Source organism: Bufo gargarizans, chromosome 10 (assembly GCF_014858855.1).
Source record: "Bufo gargarizans isolate SCDJY-AF-19 chromosome 10, ASM1485885v1, whole genome shotgun sequence".
Classification (NCBI taxonomy): domain Eukaryota; kingdom Metazoa; phylum Chordata; class Amphibia; order Anura; family Bufonidae; genus Bufo; species Bufo gargarizans.
The window spans coordinates 68730255-68743182 of record NC_058089.1 but is presented as its reverse complement, the minus strand read 5'-3'; the positions used below and the strand labels follow the sequence as shown (position 1 = coordinate 68743182).

The window sequence follows — 12928 nt, the reverse complement described above, 5'->3', positions numbered from 1 at the left end:
ATGGGCTGAGGAAAAGCCGCATATGGGTTGTGTGTGAACAGGGTTCTGTAGCGGAGTCAGGGCCACGTAACCGGTGTAGTGAGAGCACAGCCAGGCAGGTATTTGTTTTGTTTTTATGTATGTATGTGGGAACCTCACCACAACCAGTGATTATTAACTGGACTGTTCCGTGTATGAAAAATGTCCCCGAAAGCTGTGGTGGACGACGATTCTTGTGAGAATGACCCCCCCCCCCCCCCCCACGTACAGCGATCCCTTAATAAATATATATATGTCATTTATGCCATTAGCCCCCATTATCAGCCCTTATGCCTCATTGGCCCCCATTATGCCTCTCATTAGCCCCCATTATGCCTCTCATTAGCCCCATTATCAGCCCTTATGCCTCATTAGCCCCATTATCAGCCCTTATGCCTCATTAGCCCCATTATCAGCCCTTATGCCTCATTAGCCCCCATTATGCCTCTCATTAGCCCCCATTATGCCTCTCATTAGCCCCCATTATGCCTCATTAACCCCCATTATGCCTCATTAACCCCCATTATGCCTCTCATTAGCCTCCATTTTGCCCCGAGCATAACATAAAAAAACACTTACCTCTCTGCTCTTTGATGCCTCCCGCGATCATCTTCCTCCTGCTGTCGGCTGTGCTCTGACCTGGCGCGCACAGTGTGACGTCACAAAGCACCTCACGCTGTGCACGGACCTGCACAGCCTACAGCTGAGGACCAGGAAGCGGTAAGTACATAGCGTTCACTGCTTCCTGGTCCTCTGGTACTAATGAGCACTTCCAAAGAGGAAGCACTTCATTAGTATTCGCCGGCCAGCAGGCTTGATTAGGGTGTGCCCAGGCACACCCCGTGTGCACGCCTATGACTCCCAGCATGCACTCTTACTTGTCTGTTCTTGTAACTCTCATAGAAATGAAAGGAATGAAAGGAATGGAATAGAATGGATTCTGGGAGTTGTAGTTTCAGAACAGCTGTAGTGCCAGATGTTGCTGATCCCTGATGTAGGAAATATTCTACTTCTCTCTTTAAAGGTATTGTCCCATGACAAACTCCAAACCCTCTCCACCAGGTAAGGGGGATGTCTGATCAGCAGGGGTCTGACCACTGGGGCCACGATTTCATGATTTGCAAGGGGCCAGTGTTTTGCCCCTGATGATCAGATGAATATACATGTTTGTCATAAGACAATCCCTTTAAAACCACATCAAAATACATGAATACATTTTTTTTTTTAATTTATGTACAGATTTAAAACCGATGTACCAGGACTCCTTAAGAAGTGCTTTAACAGAAGGAAAATTCCAGGTACAGTATGCACATTTTGTAAGTAATTTATTTATTAAAAGGGTTGTGCCAAGGTAAACCCTATCCGTAGGATCCTGTGTATCACTGAAAAAAAGAGACATACAAATTCTTTGAATAACTAAACAGAAAAGAAAACTATGACCAGTGTCTGATTGGAGTGCTTAGGGCTCGTCATAGGAACTTAATCTGGGGGTCCATATTGAACATGCATCGCTGCAGCAACATTGCATGCTAATCTGTGGCGGCAATCTTTAGTGTTTAAGTACAGTGGTGTTTGAAAGTTTGTGAACCCTTCAGAATTGTCTATATTTCTCCATAAATTTGACCTAAAAGTAGATAAAGATAACCAAATCAAACAAATGAGCCTGAATACTGTATAATTAGACTGGGTAATTTTTTTGTTTAGAAAAATTATCCAATATCACACGTCTGTGAGTGGCAAAAGTATGTAAACCTTTAGGATTAGATAATTGGAAGGTAAATTAGAGTCGCGTGTTTTTAACCAGCGTGATCAGAATCAGGTGTAAGTGGTGGACCTGTTTTATTTAAAGGGGTTATCCCGTGATTAATATAAAAAATGAAAATCGGACATCATATACATGACAGCTTCTTTCTAACAAAGCTAGAACCAGCCCTGTACCTCACATGGATCCACAGATATTCCAGTTCATTGCTCTGCTAGATTTATGGGTCAATCTATTTTTATTAAACAAATTTAAATACTTATTTGACAATATAAAACAAGTATAAAAGCTTTGTATCTCGGCAAATACAGTCTGACATTCTGTGATATCAAAGGCACTAGTAATTGCTTAATACGGTAAATAAAGCGTGTCAAATAGAGACAATAATATAGTGAAGGTAAAAACTGAAAAATGAGGGCAGACAAACTTACAAAGAAGACCAGACAATGCCATGAGGTAGAATTGGGTAAGGGGAAAGTACCTTGTAGAGTAATGACCATCTAAGTGACTTGAGAAGGAACAACCAATCCGAGAAAGAAAAGGATTCGCGAAACTGAAACCAGGGAGCCCAAACCTTTGCAAAGGCATATGCCATATCATGATCTTCTGCCCTAAGTTCCTCTATACGAACAAGAATGTCTAGTGCAGTCACCCAGGTTAATCTCTGAAGACTCTCAGGTGATCTCCATTTGCAAGGTAGATAATATCTGCCTTATAGCCAAGATAAAGAGTCTGAATGTTCCCCTTTTATCTGTTAAATCCGTCCCGGAAAGATAGATAAAAGTGCTCTCTTGGGTGAGGGTGATATAGAAGACCAATAAAGAGTGTTATAAAGGGCAAACACATCTTGCCACAAGGGAGCTATACCTGGGCATTCCCACCAGATGTGCAGCATTGTACCGTCAGCCAATGAGCAGTACCATCAGGTACTGAATGTTAAAACTGGTGAAGCTTCACTGGTGTCCTATACCACAGAGTCAGTATATTGTAGTTAAATTCTTGTAACCTACACGATACTGATAATTTGACTTGCACCACTGCTCTGCAGCAAGAGTAATGCCCAGTTCTCCTTCCCATGCAGAAATAAACCTAGCAGCTGATGGTGGGGTATTTATGGCCCCATCCCCCATCTCCTCAGTGCAATTCTTCAAGCTAGATAGAGGGCCACATAGCTGCGATCCAGGTGTCAGGGAGTTAATGAAGTTACGGAGTGGAAAATAGAGAAACCAACGTCCAGGAGATTAGGGCATTATGTGTGTTAGGTCATTGAGGGATAAGCACAGAAAATGGAGCAAACAAACGTTTTTCACCCCTTTAAAAGGCGCCACCATCCCTTATATAAGCGATATACAAAAAAGAAACATATATATATAAAAGTGATTTGCTTTTTTAGATAATTCTCACAGGTTCAAATAGTGGCTATGATGTCATATTATAAAAAATATATTAGATATATTATGTATATTAAAAACAATTTTCACTCACTTCACCCAGGAGGTACCGGATGGGATAAACTCAAAACACCCACCGGAACACCTCCTGCGCCTGGGTCGCCTATAAGATCCCACGGAATGACAGCAGTCCAGTCGAGCTTCTTGTCAATCGACTTTTATTCAAACCACAGGGTGGGGTGAAGGTATCTTGCTCTACGCGTTTCGGGGTATAAAGGACCCCTTCATCAGGAGCATATGACATCATACATCTTTTGAGGGGTATAAATACACAAACTGTTTGTGGAAAAAGCGCCAAAAAAACGCTGGAAAACGTCACTTCCGGTTTGCGTTCCAGCATGGAACGCACCGGAAGCGGCGTCTCCTCTTACATGCACATATTGTTCTATAGAGATCATAACATATAGGTAATAGAATACAGTTTCAGTAATAGAATGTAGTTTCCGTTATTTTAGCATAAGATTTAGATTTGTTAGCATAATTTGTCCTGCAGTCTGGACAGGGTCCTGGGCGTCACTTCCGGTTTGCGTTCCTCTAGGAACAAGCCGAAGGTGGCGTTTTTTTACAGGTTATTGTAATTGGATATTGATTGTTATGGTTGGATGCTCTTATCTCAGCGGCTAGTGTTTACAGCATTCATTTTAGTGCTGGATTTTAGCTATCTACTGGTATCGGAACGTCACTTCCGGTATGCGTTCCAGCATGGAGCGCACCGGAAGTGACGATCTCCTCATCCAAAAGACTCGATTAGGGGGATATAGGGAAATTGTTTTTTTATATCTCTGTTTTTATTTTGTTTAGATTGTTAGGACCCTATGGCCAGGCCTCTCATTGTTTTTTATTATTTATTATTTACTTAGAACATTCTCTCCATATATATTCTCCATATATATTCCGGTTCAAAAGCGACTTCCGGTTTGCGGTTCACTTTGGAACGCATCAGCAATTTACATTTTACTGTAGTAGGAGACATGGTTCTTTCTGTGTTGGGGTCTATATTCTTTTGTATATATGCAAATGTGTTCAAGGATGTGTGTAGGGGGTATGAACTGGGGGAAGTAATTGTGTAGCACGGAGGACTGTGTGTATATATGTGTACACACAAAACCACACACAAGTGTATACACACATATACACATATATACATGGATATCAGAAATACGTTACAAAAATAGAATTTCATCAAAATAAAACTTTCCTAAAAAATGTACTAAAACATGTGTTAAATCATTAATAAAAATTCTTAATATTAAATAAATAGATATCTTAGATAGCAATAATCATTATAAATGACCGTATAAAAATGTATGAATAATTTAGTTTTTAAAAATCATGTGCTAATATATATATATATATAGTGATAAGAGTATTCGAAAAAAGCATAATTGTTGGTGCACTAGTTTTGTTGATTTTTTATATATAAATAAATTGTAGCAGAAATTTAATAGTTCGAGTATTCAAGGGTCTCATTCAGTCCAAAAGGGGCAAGGGTATTGAGTTTGTATATCCAGTGCATCTCTTTGCGACAAAGTTGCTGATAAGTGTGTGTCTGTTCTAGCGGTGACACCCTCAGGCTTGATGGGTCACTGTTGTGTGTCTCTGAATAGTGTCGCGAGACGCTGTGGGTAAGAATACTACGTCTAATATTTGAGCGATGCTCGTTCATCCGCTCTCTAACTGTCTGTGTGGTTCTTCCAATATACTTTAGACCACACGGACAGTAGAGGAGATAAATTATATTTTTTGACCCACAGTTTAGTTCCTGTTTGATGGTCCAGAGGGACTCGTCTTTGGTTTTTTTAGGATTGGGGATACTGACTGTTTTGACCCCGTGGGTAATCATAGGGCAACAGAAACATTTTTTTGAGGTACATTTATGTATTCCCGTCTTATCTGCAGGGTCGATGGGGGTGGTCTCAGAATTCATGGTTATTTTTGGACATGAGGGTGCAATCAAATTTTTTAAAGTTTTGGCTCTTCTAAACGTGATTGAGGGTTGTTTTGGTAAGATTTTTTTAAGAATAGGATCTTTGAGGAGGATGCCCCAATGTTTATTAAGAGTTTGTCTGATATTAGTGTGGTGAATGTTATACCGGGTGATGAGGTTATACTGATATCTATCGTCTTTAGTGGTTTTAACTGGGGCAGGTTGTAGCGCAATGTCTTGACTGATAGAAGTGGCTCGTCTGGCAGAGTTGTTGATCAGTCCTTTTGGATACCCCTTATCCCTAAACCTTTCTTTCAGCGTTTTTATTTGTTTTTCCATTACTTTTGTGTCTGAGCAATTTCTTCTGACCCGTTTCATTTGTCCATACGGTATATTGTTTCTCCATTTTGAATAGTGACAGCTTGAATAATCTAGATAGCTGTTTGAGTCTACTTTTTTAAAATGAGTTCTGGTGGTGATTTTGTTTGCTATGATTTTAATATTGATATCAAGGAAGGTTGCCTCTTTCAGATGGTGTTCAGAGGTAAATTTTAAGCCCCAATTATTTTGGTTAATTTCTTCGATGAATTTTACTAGATCCTCTGTGCTGTTGTCCCATATGAATATGATATCGTCTATAAATCTTTTGAATATTACAATATTTTTGTTCGATATCAATCCTGTTTTTTGTTCAAAGTGTCCCACAAATAAATTGGCGTATGATGGGGCAAATTTTGTCCCCATGGCTGTCCCTTTTTTTTGAGAGTAGAATTGTTCATTAAAAGTAAAATAATTATGTTTCAGGATAAAAGAAATTGATTCCAAAATGAAATCTTTTTGTGTTGAGGACATCTCTTCATCGTTGTTCTAAAACTTCCTTCCTATCTTAGAGACTCCTCCCACCTAATCAATATATTAGATGAGGTTGTATGGAAACCCCATTACATCTGGGTTACGCTTGATATAGCCTCACTCTATAGTAACATTCAACACACTCTGGGCCTAAAAGCAATACGATACTTTTTAGACAACGATGAAGAGATGTCCTCAACACAAAAAGATTTTATTTTGGAATCAATTTCTTTTATCCTGAAACATAATTATTTTACTTTTAATGAACAATTCTACTCTCAAAAAAAAGGGACAGCCATGGGGACAAAATTTGCCCCATCATACGCCAATTTATTTGTGGGACACTTTGAACAAAAAACAGGATTGATATCGAACAAAAATATTGTAATATTCAAAAGATTTATAGACGATATCATATTCATATGGGACAACAGCACAGAGGATCTAGTAAAATTCATCGAAGAAATTAACCAAAATAATTGGGGCTTAAAATTTACCTCTGAACACCATCTGAAAGAGGCAACCTTCCTTGATATCAATATTAAAATCATAGCAAACAAAATCACCACCAGAACTCATTTTAAAAAAGTAGACTCAAACAGCTATCTAGATTATTCAAGCTGTCACTATTCAAAATGGAGAAACAATATACCGTATATACAAATGAAACGGGTCAGAAGAAATTGCTCAGACACAAAAGTAATGGAAAAACAAATAAAAACGCTGAAAGAAAGGTTTAGGGATAAGGGGTATCCAAAAGGACTGATCAACAACTCTGCCAGACGAGCCACTTCTATCAGTCAAGACATTGCGCTACAACCTGCCCCAGTTAAAACCACTAAAGACGATAGATATCAGTATAACCTCATCACCCGGTATAACATTCACCACACTAATATCAGACAAACTCTTAATAAACATTGGGGCATCCTCCTCAAAGATCCTATTCTTAAAAAAATCTTACCAAAACAACCCTCAATCACGTTTAGAAGAGCCAAAACTTTAAAAAATTTGATTGCACCCTCATGTCCAAAAATAACCATGAATTCTGAGACCACCCCCATCGACCCTGCAGATAAGACGGGAATACATAAATGTACCTCAAAAAAATGTTTCTGTTGCCCTATGATTACCCACGGGGTCAAAACAGTCAGTATCCCCAATCCTAAAAAAACCAAAGACGAGTCCCTCTGGACCATCAAACAGGAACTAAACTGTGGGTCAAAAAATATAATTTATCTCCTCTACTGTCCGTGTGGTCTAAAGTATATTGGAAGAACCACACAGACAGTTAGAGAGCGGATGAACGAGCATCGCTCAAATATTAGACGTAGTATTGTTACCCACAGCGTCTCGCGACACTATTCAGAGACACACAACAGTGACCCATCAAGCCTGAGGGTGTCACCGCTAGAACAGACACACACTTATCAGCAACTTTGTCGCAAAGAGATGCACTGGATATACAAACTCAATACCCTTGCCCCTTTTGGACTGAATGAGACCCTTGAATACTCGAACTATTAAATTTCTGCTACAATTTATTTATATATAAAAAATCAACAAAACTAGTGCACCAACAATTATGCTTTTTTCGAATACTCTTATCACTATATATATATATATATATATTAGCACATGATTTTTAAAAACTAAATTATTCATACATTTTTATACGGTCATTTATAATGATTATTGCTATCTAAGATATCTATTTATTTAATATTAAGAATTTTTATTAATGATTTAACACATGTTTTAGTACATTTTTTAGGAAAGTTTTATTTTGATGAAATTCTATTTTTGTAACGTATTTCTGATATCCATGTATATATGTGTATATGTGTGTATACACTTGTGTGTGGTTTTGTGTGTACACATATATACACACAGTCCTCCGTGCTACACAATTACTTCCCCCAGTTCATACCCCCTACACACATCCTTGAACACATTTGCATATATACAAAAGAATATAGACCCCAACACAGAAAGAACCATGTCTCCTACTACAGTAAAATGTAAATTGCTGATGCGTTCCAAAGTGAACCGCAAACCGGAAGTCGCTTTTGAACCGGAATATATATGGAGAATATATATGGAGAGAATGTTCTAAGTAAATAATAAATAATAAAAAACAATGAGAGGCCTGGCCATAGGGTCCTAACAATCTAAACAAAATAAAAACAGAGATATAAAAAAACAATTTCCCTATATCCCCCTAATCGAGTCTTTTGGATGAGGAGATCGTCACTTCCGGTGCGCTCCATGCTGGAACGCATACCGGAAGTGACGTTCCGATACCAGTAGATAGCTAAAATCTAGCACTAAAATGAATGCTGTAAACACTAGCCGCTGAGATAAGAGCATCCAACCATAACAATCAATATCCAATTACAATAACCTGTAAAAAAACGCCACCTTCGGCTTGTTCCTAGAGGAACGCAAACCGGAAGTGACGCCCAGGACCCTGTCCAGACTGCAGGACAAATTATGCTAACAAATCTAAATCTTATGCTAAAATAACGGAAACTACATTCTATTACTGAAACTGTATTCTATTACCTATATGTTATGATCTCTATAGAACAATATGTGCATGTAAGAGGAGACGCCGCTTCCGGTGCGTTCCATGCTGGAACGCAAACCGGAAGTGACGTTTTCCAGCGTTTTTTTGGCGCTTTTTCCACAAACAGTTTGTGTATTTATACCCCTCAAAAGATGTATGATGTCATATGCTCCTGATGAAGGGGTCCTTTATACCCCGAAACGCGTAGAGCAAGATACCTTCACCCCACCCTGTGGTTTGAATAAAAGTCGATTGACAAGAAGCTCGACTGGACTGCTGTCATTCCGTGGGATCTTATAGGCGACCCAGGCGCAGGAGGTGTTCCGGTGGGTGTTTTGAGTTTATCCCATCCGGTACCTCCTGGGTGAAGTGAGTGAAAATTGTTTTTAATATACATAATATATCTAATATATTTTTTATAATATGACATCATAGCCACTATTTGAACCTGTGAGAATTATCTAAAAAAGCAAATCACTTTTATATATATATGTTTCTTTTTTGTATATCGCTTATATAAGGGATGGTGGCGCCTTTTAAAGGGGTGAAAAACGTTTGTTTGCTCCATTTTCTGTGCTTATATCTCCTCCATTAGGGGACTCCCCCAGATGGTTTGTTTACCCCTGGCAGCCTAATATCCCTCCAACACCAAAAATATCAAAATATATAATACCTCCTTGCCTTGGCAAATACAAATACATTTTTAAATCCTTCCTCTGGCGCCCTGCTGGAAACTCTCAAAACTTCCTTTGGGAAGAATAGAGATTAACCCCCCTCCTTTTTTTTTTTCTCCTTTTCTCCAGGTCATTGAGGGGACATAGACCATTAATGTTGTATAAGACTATAACTCTGGTTAGTATCCCCATTGAGGGCTGAAAAGTCAGGACAGATTTGAGGCCTAGAGGTATTGCCAGATGATCCGTTATAACTTTAAAAGGGCCTGGCATTGTGACTAATTTAAGTTTAGTAGCGAACTTGCCCCAAGGATAGAATAAGTTGGGAAAATGGGAGTTGGGGTTCTTGGGTGGGTGGAGAGGTTGAGAGCCAGAAAATCCTGAACGCTAAGTGCATCTATCCATAATTTAGAGATACGGTTGTGTAAAAGGTTGAGGACACAGTTCACAATCGCTGCTCTATAATATTTTAGAAAGTTGGGAAGACCTGCCCCACCAGAGATCTTTGGATGTGTCGGTAGACTCAACCTCACATGAGAACCCTTCCATAAAAATTGAGATCCCAAAATTCGAGTGGGATCCCGCTTGGGACCATCTAAAAGAGATATAATAGTCTGGGCAATATGTCCCTCTTGAGAGCGTTAATTTTGCTAAACCAGGAGATTTGGAGCAAGGACCATTTCTGGAGACTCTCCTTGATAAACTTCAGCATGGGTTTGTAATTAGAGTTAAAAAAAAGTGAGAAGGGTTTGCAGGTAAATGAACACCTAGAAATCTAATGGATTGTTTTGCCGATTTGAAAAGAAAATGCTTATTTGAGATGGGTAACTTCTCGCTGAGGGAGTATGATATTTAATAATTCAGATTTCTGAATATTTACCTTAAAATTGCCGAGACGTCCAAATACCTCGAATTCAAGAAGGACCGAGGGTAGTCCTAACCTGTGAGTTGAGGTCGTCTGCAAACAATGACATTTTATGTTCAGTCTTGCCAATTTGAATTCCCTTAATAGATGCCCTTAGTTTGCTCTAAGGGCATTAGCTAGGGATTCTATAACTAGGATGTAAAGGGAATGGAGAAATGAGGCGCCTCCGGCGAGTTCCGTTTCGTATTGTGAAGGGACTGGACAACAAGCCATTGATTCGGACCTGCGCTGTTAGGGAAGTGTAGAGCGCAAGGTTTGGGAATGACTATGATATGAGCTTGTAAAGCTTGATGAGGGAAAGTGCAGTCCTTCAGAATAGAGTTAAATGTTTGTAAGATAGTGGGTGAAAATTCACCTCCAAGTAACTTATAGAATCGGGGAGTCAAGCCATATGGGTCTGGACTTTTGCCAGATTTAAGGTCTTTAATGACAAATAAGAGTTCAGAGGAAGAGAAATCTTCATCTAGACCGGTAGATGAGATATCTGGGATATGTTTAGGTCCAAACTCACATAAATAATGTCGTATGTCAGCTGAGACAGAGCCAGAGGTCCTAAAGGTTGGCATAATAGTTCCAAAATTCAGACACTATAAGATAAGATGCCTTTATTGTCACTGTACAATACAATGTACAATACAATGAAATGTTGTTTGGAGCAATCCTAGATGCCATGGACAGGGAAACAAGAACTGACATTTAAACTAAAGCATTACACTAGAAAAAAAAAAAACTATTGCGCTAGAAGGCATTACTATTCACAGTTCACAGCATATATATAGCAAGAGCAAAGTAGGAAGTGCTTATGAGTATATATACACACTGATTCAGACACCACTGCAGACAAGAGGTCATCATGGGTTCATGAATGCAGCAGTCACTTTCAGTCTGTTGTAGTTTCTATCCTACGAAGGGGCAATAATCTCAGAGCATTTAGGAGACTGATTGCTTTGGGGTAAAAGCTGTTCTTCAGCCTAGTGGTGCGGACATGTAGGGGTCTAAGACTCCTACCAGAGGGTAGGGGAGTGAAAAGGCTGTGGCCGGAGTGAGTGAATAATACCTCCTGAAGTCCTGTTAAGTGACGACACATATGATTGAGGTATCCGGGGATGAACTGCCCTCGCTAGCCATCTGTCACTTTTATCTCCATACTCGTAGAAACCCTGCTTGATCTTGTCACAGGCACACAGGAATTTTTGATCTAGTATCTTATTTGCTGATATAATGAAGAGTCTCCTTGCGGTCAAGATCCGCAAGAAGAGAAATAAGCTTGTTCATATGCTCTTTTTAGCCTTACACCATGAGATTAATAAACCCCTGAGTATACCAATGAGGAATTCCCATTTCACAGGTGCTGCAGTTGTCATGCTGGTGATTCCGGGCAAAGTCAGAGACAGACGGCTTTCCCTTACGCCCATGACAGCACCCTTGAGAGACCGCCTCCATCCAGGACAGGAAACAGGAACTTTTGTGGAGAGCACTTAAGGAGGGATGCCTCCCCTATACCACCAGTTTTCTGTTTCCTGTCCTATGGATAGGACGTTTTGTGGAGAACTGGATTAGGCTTCAGGAGCCCCGCAGGCACTTTTTTTATGGGGGGTTACCTGGTGCAGCATAAGTCTCCTCCTAGGAGCCACCTACTAAGCCTGGGATTCATCCTTCTGGGTCCTGGATAGTTTATCGGGCCGGTGTTCCTGGGCAGTCCCAGCATAACCGAGAGGGGATGCCTTTACTCTGCCTTCCTCCCTGTCTCAAAGCTTACAGAGGTAGGGGGCCAGGGTTTGAGTTATTCGCGTGCCCTGTGTGCAAACCGGAAGTTGTAAGACGCAACTTCCGGTACTTGGAAAGCACACGGAGTGTCTTCCGGAAGTAGGAGAAAGAAGCTCCTACTGAGGCTGCATGGGTGCACCGGCAGAGACCCAACCCTTGGGTATTTAAACCCTTCAGTGCGCGGTCAGAAGGAGCCCAGTCAGCCTACGATCTTCAGTGGATCTGTAATGGAAAACTCTCGAAACTTGTCCACTATCATCGATGATGAGAGTACCCAGCTTGCTGATATCCAGGAGAGTCATGCCGCCAGACCGGTATTCCTGGTGGGGTAAGGGGGTCAATCCCCAACTTTTATTTTTCCTCTATCAGATCTAATGGGGATTATTCTCTTATTTTATTTGTAGAATATCAGACGGCCCCAGGAAATCTACTACTAAATCCAAAGGGAGGGAATGTGCTATGTGCAAGAAAAAGCTTGCCCCTTCTTGGTCTAAGTTACTGTGTCAGCATTGTGTGAACAAAGTTGTAGAAGAGGAATCCCCATCTTAAATTAAAAGATATTGTTAAATCTGAAGTTTCGGATTCAATGATAATGTTTAAGAAATGCATCCCTGCCTCGGGCAAACAGAGTCACGCTAGTATAATATCCAATTCGGATTGTTCAAATGAGAATGAGCAGGGAGAAATCCTGGAAAATTCAAGCTCCTCTTCAGATGAAGAAGCCATGAGCAGACCTCTATTTTCCCCTGAGGATACGGAATTCCTACTGAAAGCTATTAGAGCTACAGTACTATGAAAGTGGATGTTCCTAGGGCACCAAAGTCTGTCCAGGACATAATGTTTGGTGACCTGGGGCACAAAAGATCAAGAGTTTTTCCTTTAAATGAATTCATAAAATATTTAATTCAAAGAGAATGGAATAAGCCTGATAAGAAATTCTTTATTCCGAAGAATGTAAAAAGAAAATACCCTTTTGATGAGGG

At 40.0% G+C, this 12928-nt stretch overlaps 1 protein-coding gene across 2 annotated transcripts in view; it reads left to right on the top strand.

The window, feature by feature from the left end:
* The window catches only part of VRK3 (VRK serine/threonine kinase 3), a 254135-nt gene that overhangs the window by 204632 nt on the left and 36575 nt on the right, over positions 1-12928 (top strand). For both annotated transcript variants that reach the window (XM_044269695.1, XM_044269694.1), the window contains exon 13: positions 1258-1316. In XM_044269695.1, the coding sequence (XP_044125630.1) occupies positions 1258-1316 (59 nt within the window). The remainder of the gene's footprint in view (positions 1-1257; positions 1317-12928) is intronic.